General features: G+C 40.3%; 2 protein-coding genes across 6 annotated transcripts in view; one reads left to right on the top strand and one right to left on the bottom strand.

Annotated features, from left to right (window-relative positions):
- The first annotated feature begins 4,325 nt into the window (after positions 1-4,325).
- On the top strand, positions 4,326-7,325 carry LOC133638983 (rho GTPase-activating protein SYDE1). The gene is made up of 7 exons (XM_062032036.1): positions 4,326-4,336; positions 4,768-4,918; positions 4,985-5,111; positions 5,625-5,791; positions 5,861-6,071; positions 6,127-6,348; positions 6,530-7,325. The coding sequence occupies exons 1-7, from the start codon at positions 4,326-4,328 to the stop codon at positions 6,706-6,708; spliced, it is 1,068 nt and encodes a 355-aa protein (XP_061888020.1). The 3' UTR covers positions 6,709-7,325.
- A 1,892-nt stretch (positions 7,326-9,217) lies between these two features.
- Positions 9,218-23,216, bottom strand: part of si:ch1073-416j23.1 (rac GTPase-activating protein 1) — a 35,219-nt gene continuing 21,220 nt past the window's right edge. For 3 of the 5 annotated variants that reach the window (XM_062031836.1, XM_062031837.1, XM_062031841.1), the window contains 13 exons: positions 23,053-23,192; positions 22,915-22,987; positions 22,802-22,855; positions 22,624-22,722; positions 15,790-15,907; positions 15,636-15,694; positions 15,258-15,575; positions 15,001-15,199; positions 14,837-14,942; positions 13,068-13,200; positions 12,927-13,011; positions 12,766-12,865; positions 9,218-9,323 (listed from right to left, as the gene is read on the bottom strand). In XM_062031836.1, the coding sequence (XP_061887820.1) occupies positions 9,278-9,323; positions 12,766-12,865; positions 12,927-13,011; positions 13,068-13,200; positions 14,837-14,942; positions 15,001-15,199; positions 15,258-15,575; positions 15,636-15,694; positions 15,790-15,907; positions 22,624-22,722; positions 22,802-22,855; positions 22,915-22,987; positions 23,053-23,192 (1,530 nt within the window). In that variant the 3' untranslated portion in view covers positions 9,218-9,277. The remainder of the gene's footprint in view (positions 9,324-12,765; positions 12,866-12,926; positions 13,012-13,067; positions 13,201-14,836; positions 14,943-15,000; positions 15,200-15,257; positions 15,576-15,635; positions 15,695-15,789; positions 15,908-22,623; positions 22,723-22,801; positions 22,856-22,914; positions 22,988-23,052; positions 23,193-23,216) is intronic. The other 2 variants (XM_062031840.1, XM_062031838.1) reach the window with 2 other exon arrangements.

Raw genomic sequence — 23,216 nt, 5'->3', positions numbered from 1 at the left:
CACAGTACATGACGTGCAGGTAGTACTTCACAGAGTACATGGCGTGCAGGTAGTACTTCACACAGTACATGACGTGCAGGTAGTACTTCACACAGTACATGACGTGCAGGTAGTACTTCACACAGTACATGACGTGCAGGTAGTACTTCACACAGTACATGACGTGCAGGTAGTACTTCACACAGTACATGACGTGCAGGTAGTACTTCACACAGTACATGACGTGCAGGTAGTACTTCACACAGTACATGACGTGCAGGTAGTACTTCACACAGTACATGACGTGCAGGTAGTACTTCACACAGTACATGACGTGCAGGTAGTACTTCACACAGTACATGACGTGCAGGTAGTACTTCACACAGTACATGACGTGCAGGTAGTACTTCACACAGTACATGACGTGCAGGTAGTACTTCACACAGTACATGACGTGCAGGTAGTACTTCACACAGTACATGACGTGCAGGTAGTACTTCACACAGTACATGACGTGCAGGTAGTACTTCACACAGTACATGACGTGCAGGTAGTACTTCACACAGTACATGACGTGCAGGTAGTACTTCACACAGTACATGACGTGCAGGTAGTACTTCACACAGTACATGACGTGCAGGTAGTACTTCACACAGTACATGACGTGCAGGTAGTACTTCACACAGTACATGACGTGCAGGTAGTACTTCACACAGTACATGACGTGCAGGTAGTACTTCACACAGTACATGACGTGCAGGTAGTACTTCACACAGTACATGACGTGCAGGTAGTACTTCACACAGTACATGACGTGCAGGTAGTACTTCACACAGTACATGACGTGCAGGTAGTACTTCACACAGTACATGACGTGCAGGTAGTACTTCACACAGTACATGACGTGCAGGTAGTACTTCACACAGTACATGACGTGCAGGTAGTACTTCACACAGTACATGACGTGCAGGTAGTACTTCACACAGTACATGACGTGCAGGTAGTACTTCACACAGTACATGACGTGCAGGTAGTACTTCACACAGTACATGACGTGCAGGTAGTACTTCACACAGTACATGACGTGCAGGTAGTACTTCACACAGTACATGACGTGCAGGTAGTACTTCACACAGTACATGACGTGCAGGTAGTACTTCACACAGTACATGACGTGCAGGTAGTACTTCACACAGTACATGACGTGCAGGTAGTACTTCACACAGTACATGACGTGCAGGTAGTACTTCACACAGTACATGACGTGCAGGTAGTACTTCACACAGTACATGACGTGCAGGTAGTACTTCACACAGTACATGACGTGCAGGTAGTACTTCACAGAGTACATGCGTGCAGGTAGTACTTCACACAGTACATGACGTGCAGGTAGTACTTCACACAGTACATGACGTGCAGGTAGTACTTCACACAGTACATGACGTGCAGGTAGTACTTCACACAGTACATGACGTGCAGGTTGTACTTCACACAGTACATGACGTGCAGGTAGTACTTCACAGAGTACATGGCGTGCAGGTAGTACTTCACACAGTACATGACGTGCAGGTAGTACTTCACACAGTACATGACGTGCAGGTAGTACTTCACACAGTACATGACGTGCAGGTAGTACTTCACACAGTACATGACGTGCAGGTAGTACTTCACACAGTACATGACGTGCAGGTTGTACTTCACACAGTACATGACGTGCAGGTAGTACTTCACAGAGTACATGGCATGCAGGTAGTACTTCACACAGTACATGACGTGCAGGTAGTACTTCACACAGTACATGACGTGCAGGTAGTACTTCACACAGTACATGACGTGCAGGTAGTACTTCACAGTACATGACGTGCAGGTAGTACTTCACACAGTACATGACGTGCAGGTAGTACTTCACACAGTACATGACGTGCAGGTAGTACTTCACACAGTACATGACGTGCAGGTAGTACTTCACACAGTACATGACGTGCAGGTTGTACTTCACACAGTACATGACGTGCAGGTAGTACTTCACACAGTACATGACGTGCAGGTAGTACTTCACAGAGTACATGGCATGCAGGTAGTACTTCACACAGTACATGACGTGCAGGTAGTACTTCACACAGTACATGACGTGCAGGTAGTACTTCACACAGTACATGACGTGCAGGTAGTACTTCACACAGTACATGGCATGCAGGTAGTACTTCACACAGTACATGACGTGCAGGTAGTACTTCACACAGTACATGACGTGCAGGTAGTACTTCACACAGTACATGACGTGCAGGTAGTACTTCACACAGTACATGACGTGCAGGTTGTACTTCACACAGTACATGACGTGCAGGTAGTACTTCACAGAGTACATGGCATGCAGGTAGTACTTCACACAGTACATGACGTGCAGGTAGTACTTCACAGAGTACATGGCGTGCAGGTAGTACTTCACACAGTACATGACGTGCAGGTAGTACTTCACACAGTACATGGCGTGCAGGTAGTACTTCACACAGTACATGACGTGCAGGTAGTACTTCACACAGTACATGACGTGCAGGTAGTACTTCACAGAGTACATGGCATGCAGGTAGTACTTCACACAGTACATGACGTGCAGGTAGTACTTCACAGAGTACATGGCGTGCAGGTAGTACTTCACACAGTACATGGCGTGCAGGTAGTACTTCACACAGTACATGACGTGCAGGTAGTACTTCACACAGTACATGACGTGCAGGTAGTACTTCACACAGTACATGACGTGCAGGTAGTACTTCACACAGTACATGACGTGCAGGTAGTACTTCACACAGTACATGACGTGCAGGTAGTACTTCACACAGTACATGACGTGCAGGTTGTACTTCACACAGTACATGACGTGCAGGTAGTACTTCACAGAGTACATGGCATGCAGGTAGTACTTCACACAGTACATGACGTGCAGGTAGTACTTCACACAGTACATGACGTGCAGGTAGTACTTCACACAGTACATGACGTGCAGGTAGTACTTCACACAGTACATGACGTGCAGGTAGTACTTCACACAGTACATGACGTGCAGGTAGTACTTCACACAGTACATGACGTGCAGGTTGTACTTCACACAGTACATGACGTGCAGGTAGTACTTCACAGAGTACATGGCGTGCAGGTAGTACTTCACACAGTACATGACGTGCAGGTAGTACTTCACACAGTACATGACGTGCAGGTAGTACTTCACACAGTACATGACGTGCAGGTAGTACTTCACACAGTACATGACGTGCAGGTAGTACTTCACACAGTACATGACGTGCAGGTTGTACTTCACACAGTACATGACGTGCAGGTAGTACTTCACAGAGTACATGGCATGCAGGTAGTACTTCACACAGTACATGACGTGCAGGTAGTACTTCACACAGTACATGACGTGCAGGTTGTACTTCACACAGTACATGACGTGCAGGTAGTACTTCACAGAGTACATGGCGTGCAGGTAGTACTTCACACAGTACATGACGTGCAGGTAGTACTTCACACAGTACATGACGTGCAGGTAGTACTTCACACAGTACATGACGTGCAGGTTGTACTTCACACAGTACATGACGTGCAGGTAGTACTTCACAGAGTACATGGCGTGCAGGTAGTACTTCACACAGTACATGACGTGCAGGTAGTACTTCACACAGTACATGACGTGCAGGTAGTACTTCACACAGTACATGACGTGCAGGTAGTACTTCACACAGTACATGACGTGCAGGTAGTACTTCACACAGTACATGACGTGCAGGTTGTACTTCACACAGTACATGACGTGCAGGTAGTACTTCACAGAGTACATGACGTGCAGGTAGTACTTCACACAGTACATGACGTGCAGGTAGTACTTCACACAGTACATGACGTGCAGGTTGTACTTCACACAGTACATGACGTGCAGGTAGTACTTCACAGAGTACATGGCGTGCAGGTAGTACTTCACACAGTACATGACGTGCAGGTTGTACTTCACACAGTACATGACGTGCAGGTAGTACTTCACACAGTACATGACGTGCAGGTTGTACTTCACACAGTACATGACGTGCAGGTAGTACTTCACAGAGTACATGGCATGCAGGTAGTACTTCACACAGTACATGACGTGCAGGTAGTACTTCACACAGTACATGACGTGCAGGTAGTACTTCACAGAGTACATGACGTGCAGGTAGTACTTCACACAGTACATGACGTGCAGGTAGTACTTCACACAGTACATGACGTGCAGGTTGTACTTCACACAGTACATGACGTGCAGGTAGTACTTCACACAGTACATGACGTGCAGGTAGTACTTCACAGAGTACATGGCATGCAGGTAGTACTTCACACAGTACATGACGTGCAGGTAGTACTTCACACAGTACTTTGCCATTGACATGCTACTAATTAGCATTTGCGATTTCAACACCTCTAAATGTCTTCTAATATGCATGTTACAATCAAACAGCTGCTGTGTAATAAGTACAATACTTGGTGTATTAAGACTTTTCAGGGCGCAACACACCTTGAACTACACATCTAGTGTCTTGGACTGTCATTTGAACTTCATGTAATGCTTGCCAATGAGACTGAAAATGTGAAAATATAACAACTGGACATTTTGAAAGCAATGACTTAAAAGCATGAATATGAAAATGTGTAGTGTTAGGTGCCGGTACTGGGAATTGGTACGGTATGGCTTGAAATGTGAATGGCAGCCATCCCTGAGAAAAACAACAAGCCCGTCGTGGACTCTCATTGACCCAGATCTTGTTCACAGTCGGACAGAACCTCAACAGTGCCCTCTAAAGTGTTTGGGGTGGAACTGCGGCATCTGGTGGAGGAAGAAGGTTCTGCCTCTGCAGTTCCTTTGCTCATCCAGAAGACCGTGGCCGAGATCGAACGCAGAGGACTGAAGGTAGTCTTGCCTTCAGAACTGGAATGAATGGAAGTCCAAAGTTTCCTCTCTTGGAACTGCTGCCAGGTCGTGGGTCTGTACAGACTTTGTGGTTCTGCTGCGGTGAAAAAGGAGCTGAGGGATTGGTTTGAGAGGAACACGTCAGCCGTCTGTCTCTGTGAGGATCTCTATCCTGACGTCAATGTTCTCACAGGTGAGTGCACACCTGCGCAGCCTGTGTCCTCGCTCCACCAGGTCTCAATCAGTGAGACCGTGGTCCGGCATAGAGAATAAAATAGGCAACAAGAGGGAGAGGGGGGTCACTCCAGCCATAACGTGTAAGTCCGAAGAACGAGGCTGCAAACATTGCTTAAGAGTCCAGGTGACCAATTAGGAACATCATCTGGTCCCTGGTCAGACGTTGCCTAGGTGAAGAGGAACCAGAAGGGCTTACAAAATAATGTGATGAAAATAAGAGTATGGAATAACTCCATTGCTGTCAATGTCCATCCATCCATGTTCTACCGCTTGTCCCTTTTGGGGTTGCGGGGGGTGCTGGAGCCTATCTCAGCGTTTATTTTCCAAAACGTGGGATGAAGGTTTCATGACATCATAGTCCAAAGTCTGTGTGTAAGTCTTTCATCTGATTATTGTCAAGCACTTTTCACATGCAAGGGGCAGATGTCTCATTTACCTTAACAGGACTTAGTTGCTGCTTTGTGGACAGGCATCCTGAAAGACTACCTGCGGGAGCTGCCATCCCCGCTCATCACCTCCACTTTGTATGAGGTGGTCAAGGAAGCCATGACCCTACGACCCCCACCTGCGAGCCCTGACCTCCACCTAGCCCACAACACGGTAGCACTTCTGTCCTGTCTGCCAGCCCCGGAGAGGGTGAGAACCACGACTAAGCAGTCAAAGTCCCACTGAGGCTCATCATCTTGTGTGATTGCTCCCTTGTAGGCCACTTTGTCTCACCTGCTGGACCACCTCAGCCTGGTGGCCAACTTTAGCGCGTCCAACAGGATGACGCCCCAAAACCTGGCTGTCTGCTTTGGCCCGGTGCTCCTTAAGCAGGAGGCCTGGAAGGGAGGGCTGAAGTGTCACGGACAGGACTTGGTGGACTTCAAACTCCACATTGAGGCCTTGCACTACCTGCTGCAGCTATGGCCAGGTGAGATGTGGGCGGGCTTTTCCTTCTTAACTGGTCCTGATGTTTTCTTCCTCAGTGCCATCCAAGCAAGTCTCGGCAGACAACAGCCAAGATGTTCCTCCTCTCACCCTCCTGCATCCTGTTCCTGAGGACATGGTGGTGTCACGCCGGGGCCCACGCCTGGACAGTCCACCGCCAATCAACCGCTACGCTGGCGACTGGAGCGTCTGCGGGCAAGAAGTTGTGTCAGGACAGGACGCTGATTACGATGAGGTGGCAGGAAGTGAAAGTGATGAAGGTGAACTTTTTTCTCAGTCCTTGAAGTCTTAATAACAATAAAAACAACTTTTACGCAGTGAAGAAGTACTTCTTCAGATTAGGATTCATGTTCATCAGGAACTTAGTTTTATATTCCTTGTCTGACTAACCCATCCTGCACTTGTAGTGTTTTCAGTCTAAAAGGATGTTGTGCTGGGCAGGTGGTGAACGCCAGGAGGAACACGCCGGTTGGTTTCCAACGGGAAGCAGCGCTCTCTTTGTGGAGGACGTCTTGGATTTTGATGCTCCGTTTAGCTGCCGACTCAGCCTGAAGGACTTTGACAGTCTTATTCACGACCTGGACCGAGAGCTCGCCAAGCAGATCAACATCTGCCTGTGAGGGGGAGGAACTGCAAGCACTTTTGGGGGAAGGTTGTCCATCATACACAATCCCAATGAACTCACCTTTTTCTTGTTTATGCATTCTAACTTGTTAATAAACGCTAGCAAGAGTGAGCTAACAATGGAGGCAATGAGATTTGATCTATTCCTGCCATAAAGCACTCTAAAAACATTCAAAAACTTCCATCAAGATGTTATATACACGCTGTAAGTATATATGTAATAACATTCATATGTAATATATACATGATGTAAGTATATATGTCATGTAGTAACATTCATATGTAATATATACATGATGTAAGTATATATGTCATGTAGTAACATTCATAATAACATGTAATATATACATGATGTAAGTATATATGTCATGTAGTAACATTCATATGTAATATATACATGATGTAAGTATATATGTCATGTAGTAACATTCATAATAACATGTAATATATACATGATGTAAGTATATATGTCATATAGTAACATTCATAATAACATGTAATATATACATGATGTAAGTATATATGTCATGTAGTAACATTCATAATAACATGTAATATATACATGATGTACGTATATATGTCATGTAGTAACATTCATAATAACATGTAATATATACATGATGTAAGTATATATGTCATATAGTAACATTCATAATAACATGTAATATATACACGATGTAAGTATATATGTCATGTAGTAACATTCATAATAACATGTAATATATACATGATGTAAGTATATATGTCATGTAGTAACATTCATAATAACATGTAATATATACATGATGTAAGTATATATGTCATGTAGTAACATTCATAATAACATGTAATATATACATGATGTACGTATATATGTCATGTAGTAACATTCATAATAACATGTAATATATACATGATGTAAGTATATATGTCATATAGTAACATTCATAATAACATGTAATATATACACGATGTAAGTATATATGTCATGTAGTAACATTCATAATAACATGTAATATATACATGATGTAAGTATATATGTCATGTAGTAACATTCATAATAACATGTAATATATACATGATGTAAGTATATATGTCATATAGTAACATTCATAATAACGTAATATATACATGATGTAAGTATATATGTCATGTAGTAACATTCATAATAACATGTAATATATACATGATGTAAGTATATATGTCATGTAGTAACATTCATAATAACATGTAATGTTTACATATTTTGATCATTTTAAGCACACGTCGGCGTATTAACTTTTGACGAAATCACAACGTACATATACAAACTACCAATATAATAAAACAATCACTTACTGTACAATGTCTGCTCTCACTGGGATAAAGACTAATGGCATTTTTATAACTTCCCCTTTACATTAACAACTCATCATCATCCTCACAAAGGGTTAAAAAATAGCATATTTTCCTGTCTTTCTGGCCACGTCCGGGTGTAAGTTGGATGTCAAAGTTGACCAACTTGTAGGTTTATGTCCACAACCTTCTACTATCCAGGTAAGAGACATGATTTATCATCTAGAATGAACTTTCACCAACTCAGAGGCCATGCAGCAGCTCAGTATGTCAATATAGCAGCATATGCTATGATGATGGCGCTGCTAAAATATCGCTAATACTTGTTCATGTTCATGTCACAACATGTAAATGGAACATTGTTGGCACTTTTTAGAGAGTTTTGTGGGTGCAATATTGTTAGCCATCCCATACTTGCTGTACTTTACCATTTGGAATGCATAACAAAATAAAAACGTGTTCTGGTCTTACATAAGGATAGAAAACATTGAAAAGTGCAGTTCTCCTTTAAGGCGAAAACAAAATGTTTATGTGCAAATGATTTCAAATGTTGACCTTTTGCACTGCTTAAGCCATACTTTCACTTTGACGTGAAGACAACTGACAACTTTGGAAATAATGACAGTTGAAAGACTAAAAGATGATGTTTTCCATATAATGCAGAGCGTCTTCTTCTTTCATGGTACCAAGTTTGTGACTGACGCTCCAAACTGGTGTTGTTGTCATGTTACGTTTTGCACAACTTCATGCACTTGTTTTGTAACCTAAGGATGCTTCAAAATAAAAGACTGAAACAGAGTCAAATGAAGTGTCAGTCAGTCTTGTTTGTGTTGACCTTTGACCTTCCAAAGACTCACTCCACCTCCTATCATTGATCAACTTTTGGTTCCACCTTCTGAAAATGATGTCCCCTTTAAGAAACCTCTTTGAAAGAAAAGGTTCTAGTACTCTCCCCCTCGCCCGAGACTATGAATCCAGGATGGTTATAAGTACACCTCTGCATAACACTGTATAAAACTACAGAAGCGTAACAACTTGTTTCAGAAAAGATTCAATTGCAACATTATCTAAAACATTTCAGCCTACAGAACAGAAATGAACAAATGATTTCATTCTGAATACAATTCCAATCCACAAATCTTCTTGCTATTTTTCATTTGAACCTTCCAGCAGCTGAGCAAGCAAAAAACATTCTTTTTTTAAATTGCAGGTTTCATCTTTTATTCAGTTGTGTTTCCTTAAGTAAAAGTGTCAGCTGGGCGACGTGAAGAACTTCTTCCCCGGCTCAGTTCGCACGCTGGTCAAGGAAACAACGTGAGTGATCAGGAAGATGACATCATCATAACGTGAGTGATCAGGAAGATGACATCATCATAACGTGAGTGATCAAGAAGATGACATCATCATAACGTGAGTGATCAGGAAGATGACATCATAACGTGAGTGATCAAGAAGATGACATCATCATAACGTGAGTGATCAGGAAGATGACATCATCATAACGTGAGTGATCAAGAAGATGACATCATCATAACGTGAGTGATCAAGAAGATGACATCATCATAACGTGAGTGATCAGGAAGATGACATCATAACGTGAGTGATCAAGAAGATGACATCATCATAACGTGAGTGATCAGGAAGATGACATCATCATAACGTGAGTGATCAAGAAATGACATCATCATAACGTGAGTGATCAAGAAGATGACATAACAACGTGAGTGATCAGTAAGATGACATCATCATAACGTGAGTGATCAGGAAGATGACATCATCATAACGTGAGGGATCAGGAAGATGACATCATAACGTGAGTGATCAGGAAGATGACATCATCATAATGTGAGTGATCAGTAAGATGACATAATAACGTGAGTGATCAGTAAGATGACATCATCATAACGGGAGTGATCAGGAAGATGACATCATCATAACGGGAGTGATCAAGAAGATGACATCATCATAACGTGAGTGATCAGTAAGATGACATCATAATGTGAGTGATCAGGAAGATGACGTAACAACGTGAGTGATCAGGAAGATGACATCATCATAACTTGAGTGATCAGGAAGATGACATCATCATAATGTGAGTGATCAGTAAGATGAAATCATCATAACGTGAGTGATCAGTAAGATGACATCATCATAACGTGAGTGATCAGGAAGATGAAATCATCATAACGTGAGTGATCAGTAAGATGACATCATCATAACGTGAGTGATCAGGAAGATGAAATCATCATAACGTGAGTGATCAGGAAGATGACATCATAACGTGAGTGATCAGTAAGATGACATCATAATGTGAGTGATCAGGAAGATGACATAACAACGTGAGTGATCAGGAAGATGACATCATCATAACGTGAGTGATCAGTAAGATGACATCATAATGTGAGTGATCAGGAAGATGACGTAACAACGTGAGTGATCAGGAAGATGACATCATCATAATGTGAGTGATCAGTAAGATGAAATCATCATAACGTGAGTGATCAGTAAGATGACATCATCATAACGTGAGTGATCAGTAAGATGACATCATCATAACGTGAGCGATCAGGAAGATGAAATCATCATAACGTGAGTGATCAGGAAGATGACATCATAACGTGAGTGATCAGTAAGATGACATCATAATGTGAGTGATCAGGAAGATGACATAACAACGTGAGTGATCAGGAAGATGACATCATAACGTGAGTGATCAGGAAGATGACATCATCATAATGTGAGTGATCAGGAAGATGACATAACGTGAATGATCAGGAAGATGACATCATCATAACGGGAGTGATCAAGAAGATGACATCATAATGTGAGTGATCAGGAAGATGACGTAACAACGTGAGTGATCAGGAAGATGACATCATAATGTGAGTGATCAGGAAGATGACATCATAACGTGAGTGATCAGGAAGATGACATCATCATAACGCGAGTGATCAGGAAGATGACATCATCATAACGTGAGTGATCAGGAAGATGAAATCATCATAACGTGAGTGATCAGGAAGATGAAATCATCATAACGTGAGTGATCAGGAAGATGACATCATCATAACGTGAGTGATCAGGAAGATGAAATCATCATAACGTGAGTGATCAGGAAGATGACATCATCATAACGTGAGTGATCAGGAAGATGAAATCATCATAACGTGAGTGATCAGGAAGATGACATCATCATAACGTGAGTGATCAGGAAGATGACATAACGTGAATGATCAGGAAGATGACATCATCATAACGGGAGTGATCAAGAAGATGACATCATAATGTGAGTGATCAGGAAGATGACGTAACAACGTGAGTGATCAGGAAGATGACATCATAACTTGAGTGATCAGGAAGATGACATCATAATGTGAGTGATCAGTAAGATGAAATCATCATAACGTGAGTGATCAGGAAGATGACATCATCATAACGCGAGTGATCAGGAAGATGAAATCATCATAACGTGAGTGATCAGGAAGATGAAATCATCATAACGTGAGTGATCAGGAAGATGACATCATCATAACGTGAGTGATCAGGAAGATGAAATCATCATAACGTGAGTGATCAGGAAGATGACATCATCATAACGTGAGTGATCAGGAAGATGACATCATCATAACGTGAGTGATCAGTAAGATGACATCATAATGTGAGTGATCAGGAAGATGACATAACAACGTGAGTGATCAGGAAGATGACATCATCATAACGTGAGTGATCAGGAAGATGACATCATCATAATGTGAGTGATCAGGAAGATGACATAACGTGAATGATCAGGAAGATGACATCATCATAACGGGAGTGATCAAGAAGATGACGTAACAACGTGAGTGATCAGGAAGATGACATCATAATGTGAGTGATCAGGAAGATGACGTAACAACGTGAGTGATCAGGAAGATGACATCATAACTTGAGTGATCAGGAAGATGACATCATCATAATGTGAGTGATCAGGAAGATGACATAACAACGTGAGTGATCAGTAAGATGAAATCATCATAACGTGAGTGATCAGGAAGATGAAATCATAACGTGAGTGATCAGGAAGATGACATCATCATAACGTGAGTGATCAGGAAGATGAAATCATAACGTGAGTGATCAGGAAGATGACATCATCATAACGTGAGTGATCAGGAAGATGAAATCATAACGTGAGTGATCAGGAAGATGACATCATCCTAACGTGAGTGATCAGTAAGATGACATCATAATGTGAGTGATCAGGAAGATGACATAACAACGTGAGTGATCAGGAAGATGACATCATCATAACGTGAGTGATCAGGAAGATGACATCATCATAATGTGAGTGATCAGGAAGATGACATAACGTGAGTGATCAGGAAGATGACATCATCATAACGTGAGTGATCAGTAAGATGACATAATGTGAGTGATCAGGAAGATGACATCATCATAACGTGAGTGATCAGGAAGATGACATCATCACAACGTGAGTGATCAGGAAGATGACATCATCATAACGTGAGTGATCAGTAAGATGACATCATCATAACGTGAGTGATCAGTAAGATGACATCATCATAACGTGAGTGATCAGGAAGATGACATCATCATAACGTGAGTGATCAGGAAGATGACATCATCACAACGTGAGTGATCAGGAAGATGACATCATCACAACGTGAGTGATCAGGAAGATGACATCATCACAACGTGAGTGATCAGGAAGATGACATCATCATCATCAAGCGTCTTACTTGCTGAAAGCACTGGCCAAGTTTTTGATGCGACCCGGATTGGAGCCCAGGGCCTGGTAGCTCTTCAGCTCAGGAGACGTTAGCGGCTTGAAGAAGCGAGCTGAAGACACACTTCCTGTTAGCAGGCGTTGGAAGGAGACCATGAAGAATTGAAAGCGTACCTTGGGCAAGGTTCGGGGTTTTAGTCTGGACACTCAGGACCCGCCTCCAGTAGTCTTCTGGGAGCGACAACAAGCGACAGATGACCTGAACAAGCAAAGAGTCAAGAAGGGAGACAAGAGTCCAGGCCAAAAGACGCCGACCTTGGGCTGCACGTTTGTGTCCTGCAAGATGGTCGACGGCGAGGGTTCAGACATGCCGTGTCCCACCAGAGTGGGTCCAAACACCCGAGACAGATTATTGTGGTCCATCTGACACGGAGGACTCTGCATCACCCTGAAAGTGAAAGTAAGAAGCTTTGTGGACTGAAGTATTCCTCTCCTGAATACAGGGACAGGAAGTAGTCAAGGATGACTTCCTGTTTCAAGAAGGAGTTCCTTTCCTAAAAATCCTGATTACTTGTCTAAACTACTATCAAATTGTCTTGGTGACTTCTCATATCAGCTGTGTTACTTAGGAGTGTGGAATGTGAAAAGAGTCAAACACAGAACATGAAAAATACTCAACTATGTATTACTAACTGTCTGTATATGCTGTCTTTCAGTTGAAGTGGAGTAGTAATTGTTCTTTGGTGACACCTAGTGGTCACAATAATTCATCAAGTTCAACTTATTCAACTTGAATGATGCGGACACATTTGTTACGGGATACTTTCTAATACACTAGTGTATGTGAGTAATATGTAACTACAATTATTTGATACTAGTTTGTGTTGACACCTTTTATTATTCTGCTATTGTGTGCTAGCTGCTAGCTCCTCTAGCATGTTTACATCTTGTAAATGACTTCAGTCAAATGGAAGAAATGGTGTGTTTATTGGAGGACATTTTAACTGTCTGTCCACTTTTGCACAAGTAAACACTCTGCTTGTATCGCACCGGGCGCGGCCACCGCTACTGCCCACTGCTCCCCTCACCTCCCAGGGGGTGATCAAGGGTGATGGTCAAATGCAGAGAATAATTCCGCCACACCTAATGTGTGTGTGACTATCATTGCTACTTTAACATGATATCACACACACAAGTAAACACTCTGCTTGTATTGCACATGATATCACATACATTAACATTCTGCAGGCCTGCTTGTATCGCACATGATATCACACAAGTAAACATGCTGCTGGACTGCTTGTATTGCACATGATATCACACATAAGTAAACAAGCTGCTGGACTGCTTGTATCGCACATGATATCACACAAGTAAACATGCTGCTGGACTGCTTGTATTGCACATGATATCACACATAAGTAAACAAGCTGCTGACTGCTTGTATTGCACATGATATCACACACAAACATTCTGCAGGCCTGCTTGTATTGCACATGATATCACACACAAGTAAACATGCTGCTGGACTGCTTGTATTGCACATGATATCACACACAAGTAAACATGCTGCTGGACTGCTTGTATTGCACATGATATCACACATAAGTAAACAAGCTGCTGGACTGCTTGTATTGCACATGATATCACACACAAGTAAACACGCTGCTGGACTGCTTGTATTGCACATGATATCACACACAAGTAAACATGCTGCTGGACTGCTTGTATTGCACATGATATCACACACAAGTAAACAAGCTGCTGGACTGCTTGTATTGCACATGATATCACACACAAGTAAACACGCTGCTGGACTGCTTGTATTGCACATGATATCACACAGAAGTAAACACCCTGCTGGACTGCTTGTATCGCACATGATATCACACACACAAGTAAACAAGCTGCAGGACTGCTTGTATTGCACATGATATCACACAGAAGTAAACACGCTGCTGGACTGCTTGTGTCGCACATGATATCACACATACACGCGGCTGGACTGCTTGTATCGCACATGATATCACACAGAAGTAAACACGCACATGATATTTACAAGGGGAGAGTGTGTAAGAACTGACTTGTGGAAATGAAGCATGAGGAAGGCCAGCGTGTCTCGGTTGGACTTGGGCAGCTCAGCGACGGCCTGAAACATGGCGGCCGACGAGTGATGCTGGTCGCTCATCTCTGACAAGAAGCAGGTTGAAGTTATGACATCATGGCGCGGTCGTGGCCAATAGCGTACCAGAAGCTTCCATGAAGTTGCGATGGAGCCGGAAGGTGACCAGCGGTTCTTTGAGCTTCCTCAGGAAATCTTTGAGGACGCCACAAACCACATGGATATCTGAAACCTTCCCCAGCTGAAGCGGAGTTTTTCCAGCCAGGAAGCGATCCCGCAACTCCTTCACCTGCCGCTCGCCACCAGGAACTCTGTAGAGTCCTCGCTGCAAGCACAGGACAGTCTGGACTCTCCCATAGGCTGAGCAGAGGCACTGAGCTCACCTCCTGTAAGCCCCGCCTCTCGATCTCTCGCACACACTCCATGACCAGCGCAGGAACCCTGGGATGACTCGGAGGAGCCGAAGCCTCCAGCGAGTCCTGGTCGGGAGAGAAGAAGATCAGCCTTCGCCAGGCGCTCATTGAGGGAGAAGAGCTCACCATTTGAGCACTTCCTGTTGGCGCCGCGCTGTCAGGGCAGCTTTCAGCACACATCTCCTTGCACTCGGGATGAGCGACGGTGCGGCACTTTCTGCACTTGAGCGCCATCTTGCCAAAGCGGATTCTTTTTCCGCAAGGCAGACACATCTCAGGGCGGATCACCTGAGGGAGGAAGGAGCTGCTGAGGAAACAGGAAGTTGGGATCCGGCCAAGAGAACTCACCGTCTTAGAGAGGAAGAGGTGTTTTCTCATCTGCACTTGGTCACACACGGACGTTTGCTCTGTGGATCATCAACAAAAACATGTGGCCATTGAGCAAGGCACTTTGCCTCGCTTTATTGTGGGTTCATGTTTTTTAATGCCCATGTTGTCAAACCTCCAGCAGTCTCCTGCGTGGAACCGCCTGCTTCCTCCTGCAGGACGCCGACCGCCAAGGGAACCTGACCACCAGTCTCGGGGATCTGCACCGACGCCCTGACCATGGTCTCCACCTCCTGAGTTCCAAACATTTTCAAAGGTTTACTTCCACTGCTTGCAAGCACCCGCTGCTTTAGGAGGATCAAGTCAAGGACTGTTGTAAAACAAATGTTTGGTTTCTTTTAGGAAGAAGAAAACGTGACTAAATAGTAGCATTTGTGATAAGTACACCTCTGCAGAACATGGAGGACAATAGATCCACTTGCAACAAAGAAACTTTCTTTTTAGTCCAACGCTAAAGATTTGAAGTGCTTCATTTGCTTAGAATACACAAACTTTTTGACCGACTTCAACCATTTGATACTGAAAACTAAAATGAAAGTAAAATCAATAGTACTTTTAAATTGATCAGTCGTTGAAGAGCGGAGTGTCAAAAAGACTCCAAAGTTTTTAGAAATGAAAATGAGGACGTCAGAAATAAGGAAGACGTTTTGTAGGGCACAGCTTTTGGAAGTGAGCTTTGAGGGATGATACTGATAAAGCATGTTCCCTTTCTTCCGGCAAAGTCCAACTGACACAGCATCACAACTAACAAATGACCATTTCAGCTCATCAACACTTTGAAAATGTGATGCAAATGATGACAAATAAAAACTTTCTCATGACTTTGTCACTAATTACTTTCACATTTCAAGTTCAATTGAAACATGAAATAACGTTTGCACCATTTTCGAATGGTTTGCTTTTCACCCACATACATATTGACAATATATGTGTGTATATGTATGTAGATATGTACAGTTGTTGCAACAGTTATTGTCCTCATATATTAGTTTCACCCACATACATATTGACAATATATGTGTGTATATGTACAGTTGTTGCAACAGTTATTGTCCTCATATATTAGTTCCACCCACATACATATTGACAATATATGTGTGTATATGTATGTAGATATGTACAGTTGTTGCAACAGTTATTGTCCTCATATATTAGTTTCACCCACATACATATTGACAATATATGTGTGTATATGTATGTAGATATGTACAGTTGTTGAAACAGTTATTGTCCTCATATATTAGTTTCACCCACATACATATTGACAATATATGTGTGTATATGTATGTAGATATGTACAGTTGTTGCAACAGTTATTGTCCTCATATATTAGTTTCACCCACATACATATTGACAATATATGTGTGTATATGTATGTAGATATGTACAGTTGTTGCAACAGTTATTGTCCTCATATATTAGTTTCACCCACATACATATTGACAGTATATGTGTGTATATGTATGTAGATATGTACAGTTGTTGCAACAGTTATTGTCCTCATATTAGTTTCACCCACATACATATTGACAATATATGTGTGTATATGTATGTAGATATGTACAGTTGTTGCAACAGTTATTGTCCTCATATATTAGTTTCACCCACATACATATTGACAATATATGTGTGTATATGTATGTAGATATGTACAGTTGTTGCAACAGTTATTGTCCTCATATATTAGTTCCACCCACATACATATTGACAATATATGTGTGTATATGTATGTAGATATGTATAGTTGTTGCAACAGTTATTGTCCTCATATATTAGTTTCACCCACATACATATTGACAATATATGTGTGTATATGTATGTAGATATGTACAGTTGTTGCAACAGTTATTGTCCTCATATATTAGTTCCACCCACATACATATTGACAATATATGTGTGTATATGTATGTAGATATGTACAGTTGTTGCAACAGTTATTGTCCTCATATATTAGTTCCACCCACATACATATTGACAATATATGTGTGTATATGTATGTAGATATGTATAGTTGTTGCAACAGTTATTGTCCTCATATATTAGTTTCACCCACATACATATTGACGATATATGTGTGTATATGTATGTAGATATGTACAGTTGTTGCAACAGTTATTGTCCTCATATATTAGTTCCACCCACATACATATTGACAATATATGTGTGTATATGTATGTAGATATGTATAGTTGTTGCAACAGTTATTGTCCTCATATATTAGTTCCACCCACATACATATTGACAATATATGTGTGTATATGTATGTAGATATGTACAGTTGTTGCAACAGTTATTGTCCTCATATATTAGTTTCACCCACATACATATTGACAATATATGTGTGTATATGTATGTAGATATGTACAGTTGTTGCAACAGTTATTGTCCTCATATATTAGTTCCACCCACATACATATTGACAATATATGTGTGTATATGTATGTAGATATGTACAGTTGTTGCAACAGTTATTGTCCTCATATATTAGTTCCACCCACATACATATTGACAATATATGTGTGTATATGTATGTAGATATGTATAGTTGTTGCAACAGTTATTGTCCTCATATATTAGTTTCACCCACATACATATTGACGATATATGTGTGTATATGTATGTAGATATGTACAGTTGTTGCAACAGTTATTGTCCTCATATATTGGTTCCACCCACATACATATTGACAATATATGTGTGTATATGTATGTAGATATGTACAGTTGTTGCAACAGTTATTGTCCTCATATATTAGTTTCACCCACATACATATTGACAGTATATGTGTGTATATGTATGTAGATATGTACAGTTGTTGCAACAGTTATTGTCCTCATATATTGGTTCCACCCACATACATATTGACAATATATGTGTGTATATGTATGTAGATATGTACAGTTGTTGCAACAGTTATTGTCCTCATATATTAGTTTCACCCACATACATATTGACAATATATGTGTGTATATGTATGTAGATATGTACAGTTGTTGCAACAGTTATTGTCCTCATATTAGTTTCACCCACATACATATTGACAATATATGTGTGTATATGTATGTAGATATGTACAGTTGTTGCAACAGTTATTGTCCTCATATATTAGTTTCACCCACATACATATTGACAATATATGTGTGTATATGTATGTAGATATGTACAGTTGTTGCAACAGTTATTGTCCTCATATATTAGTTCCACCCACATACATATTGACAATATATGTGTGTATATGTATGTAGATATGTATAGTTGTTGCAACAGTTATTGTCCTCATATATTAGTTTCACCCACATACATATTGACAATATATGTGTGTATATGTATGTAGATATGTATAGTTGTTGCAACAGTTATTGTCCTCATATATTAGTTCCACCCACATACATATTGACGATATATGTGTGTATATGTATGTAGATATGTACAGTTGTTGCAACAGTTATTGTCCTCATATATTAGTTTCACCCACATACATATTGACAGTATATGTGTGTATATGTATGTAGATATGTACAGTTGTTGCAACAGTTATTGTCCTCATATATTAGTTTCACCCACATACATATTGACAATATATGTGTGTATATGTATGTAGATATGTACAGTTGTTGCAACAGTTATTGTCCTCATATATTAGTTCCACCCACATACATATTGACGATATATGTGTGTATATGTATGTAGATATGTACAGTTGTTGCAACAGTTATTGTCCTCATATTAGTTTCACCCACATACATATTGACAATATATGTGTGTATATGTATGTAGATATGTACAGTTGTTGCAACAGTTATTGTCCTCATATATTAGTTTCACCCACATACATATTGACGATATATGTGTGTATATGTACAGTTGTTGCAACAGTTATTGTCCTCATATATTAGTTTCACCCACATACATATTGACGATATATGTGTGTATATGTATGTAGATATGTACAGTTGTTGCAACAGTTATTGTCCTCATATATTAGTTCCACCCACATACATATTGACGATATATGTGTGTGTATATGTATGTAGATATGTACAGTTGTTGCAACAGTTATTGTCCTCATATATTAGTTCCACCCACATACATATTGACGATATATGTGTGTATATGTACAGTTGTTGCAACAGTTATTGTCCTCATATATTAGTTTCACCCACATACATATTGACAATATATGTGTGTATATGTATGTAGATATGTACAGTTGTTGCAACAGTTATTGTCCTCATATATTAGTTTCACCCACATACATATTGACAGTATATGTGTGTATATGTATGTAGATATGTACAGTTGTTGCAACAGTTATTGTCCTCATATATTAGTTCCACCCACATACATATTGACAATATATGTGTGTATATGTATGTAGATATGTACAGTTGTTGCAACAGTTATTGTCCTCATATATTAGTTCCACCCACATACATATTGACAATATATGTGTGTATATGTATGTAGATATGTACAGTTGTTGCAACAGTTATTGTCCTCATATATTAGTTTCACCCACATACATATTGACAATATATGTGTGTATATGTATGTAGATATGTACAGTTGTTGCAACAGTTATTGTCCTCATATATTAGTTCCACCCACATACATATTGACGATATATGTGTGTATATGTATGTAGATATGTATAGTTGTTGCAACAGTTATTGTCCTCATATATTAGTTCCACCCACATACATATTGACGATATATGTGTGTATATGTACAGTTGTTGCAACAGTTATTGTCCTCATATTAGTTTCACCCACATACATATTGACAATATATGTGTGTATATGTATGTAGATATGTACAGTTGTTGCAACAGTTATTGTCCTCATATATTAGTTCCACCCACATACATATTGACGATATATGTGTGTATATGTATGTAGATATGTATAGTTGTTGCAACAGTTATTGTCCTCATATATTAGTTCCACCCACATACATATTGACGATATATGTGTGTATATGTACAGTTGTTGCAACAGTTATTGTCCTCATATTAGTTCCACCCACATACATATTGACAATATATGTGTGTATATGTATGTAGATATGTACAGTTGTTGCAACAGTTATTGTCCTCATATATTAGTTCCACCCACATACATATTGACAATATATGTGTGTATATGTATGTAGATATGTACAGTTGTTGCAACAGTTATTGTCCTCATATATTAGTTCCACCCACATACATATTGACAATATATGTGTGTATATGTATGTAGATATGTACAGTTGTTGCAACAGTTATTGTCCTCATATATTAGTTTCACCCACATACATATTGACAATATATGTGTGTATATGTATGTAGATATGTACAGTTGTTGCAACAGTTATTGTCCTCATATATTAGTTCCACCCACATACATATTGACGATATATGTGTGTATATGTACAGTTGTTGCAACAGTTATTGTCCTCATATTAGTTTCACCCACATACATATTGACAATATATGTGTGTATATGTATGTAGATATGTACAGTTGTTGCAACAGTTATTGTCCTCATATATTAGTTCCACCCACATACATATTGACGATATATGTGTGTATATGTACAGTTGTTGCAACAGTTATTGTCCTCATATTAGTTTCACCCACATACATATTGACAATATATGTGTGTATATGTATGTAGATATGTACAGTTGTTGCAACAGTTATTGTCCTCATATATTAGTTTCACCCACATACATATTGACAATATATGTGTGTATATGTATGTAGATATGTACAGTTGTTGCAACAGTTATTGTCCTCATATATTAGTTCCACCCACATACATATTGACAGTATATGTGTGTATATGTATGTAGATATGTACAGTTGTTGCAACAGTTATTGTCCTCATATATTAGTTCCACCCACATACATATTGACAATATATGTGTGTATATGTATGTAGATATGTATAGTTGTTGCAACAGTTATTGTCCTCATATATTAGTTCCACCCACATACATATTGACAATATATGTGTGTATATGTATGTAGATATGTACAGTTGTTGCAACAGTTATTGTCCTCATATATTAGTTCCACCCACATACATATTGACGATATATGTGTGTGTATATGTATGTAGATATGTACAGTTGTTGCAACAGTTATTGTCCTCATATATTAGTTTCACCCACATACATATTGACAATATATGTGTGTATATGTATGTAGATATGTACAGTTGTTGCAACAGTTATTGTCCTCATATATTAGTTCCACCCACATACATATTGACGATATATGTGTGTATATGTACAGTTGTTGCAACAGTTATTGTCCTCATATATTAGTTCCACCCACATACATATTGACAATATATGTGTGTATATGTATGTAGATATGTACAGTTGTTGCAACAGTTATTGTCCTCATATATTAGTTCCACCCACATACATATTGACAATATATGTGTGTATATGTATGTAGATATGTACAGTTGTTGCAACAGTTATTGTCCTCATATATTAGTTTCACCCACATACATATTGACAATATATGTGTGTATATGTATGTAGATATGTACAGTTGTTGCAACAGTTATTGTCCTCATATATTAGTTCCACCCACATACATATTGACGATATATGTGTGTGTATATGTATGTAGATATGTACAGTTGTTGCAACAGTTATTGTCCTCATATATTAGTTCCACCCACATACATATTGACAATATATGTGTGTATATGTATGTAGATATGTACAGTTGTTGCAACAGTTATTGTCCTCATATATTAGTTCCACCCACATACATATTGACGATATATGTGTGTGTATATGTATGTAGATATGTACAGTTGTTGCAACAGTTATAGTCCTCATATATTAGTTTCACCCACATACATATTGACGATATATGTGTGTGTATATGTATGTAGATATGTACAGTTGTTGCAACAGTTATAGTCCTCATATTTTGGTTTCCTACCTTCCCCACAGTTTTGGACTCCAGGAGCTCGGCAGAAATATTGCCGCCTCGCCCGAGTCTTCCTACGGGAGCGGCAAGGCTGACATTCATGGACGTGCGCTAGAAGCAGAGAAACATTTGGAATTGTTTGACAACTTCCTGTTTGGTGTCAAGCCGGTCAGCGGGAAGGTTAGATTACCCTCCTCTCTCGCGCACGCGAGCGCAGAGGTTTGATGACAGTAGAGTCCAGGTCCTAAAAAGTCCAAGAAGACCAGCTTAGTGACCTGAAGAAGTGTGCGATCACAACTTTACCATGTCGTCATCTGTCCGGTCGTAGCTGATGTCGGAGTGCGACAAGAAGGACGACTCATCGATCGCAGACAATCTGAAGCAGAAAGAGTTCATTTATGCAACTTTTACTTTGAAAGGGTCCCACCCTGGTCAAGTCACCGCTTGCTGCTGCGCTGCAGAGTCACGTTGGGTCCTTTGTGGTCGAAGGTGGCCAGAAGAGATTTCTGCTCCTCGTTCAAACACGCGCTGGATTTGCTGTCGTGAACCAGGATGTCGCACATGAGCTGCATCTGCCGCTGCTGTCAAAATAAAAGCATTCATCT

The sequence above is a fragment of the Entelurus aequoreus genome, linkage group LG21 (assembly GCF_033978785.1).
Source record: "Entelurus aequoreus isolate RoL-2023_Sb linkage group LG21, RoL_Eaeq_v1.1, whole genome shotgun sequence".
Lineage (NCBI taxonomy): Eukaryota > Metazoa > Chordata > Actinopteri > Syngnathiformes > Syngnathidae > Entelurus > Entelurus aequoreus.
This window is presented reverse-complemented; position numbering and strand designations above follow the sequence as displayed.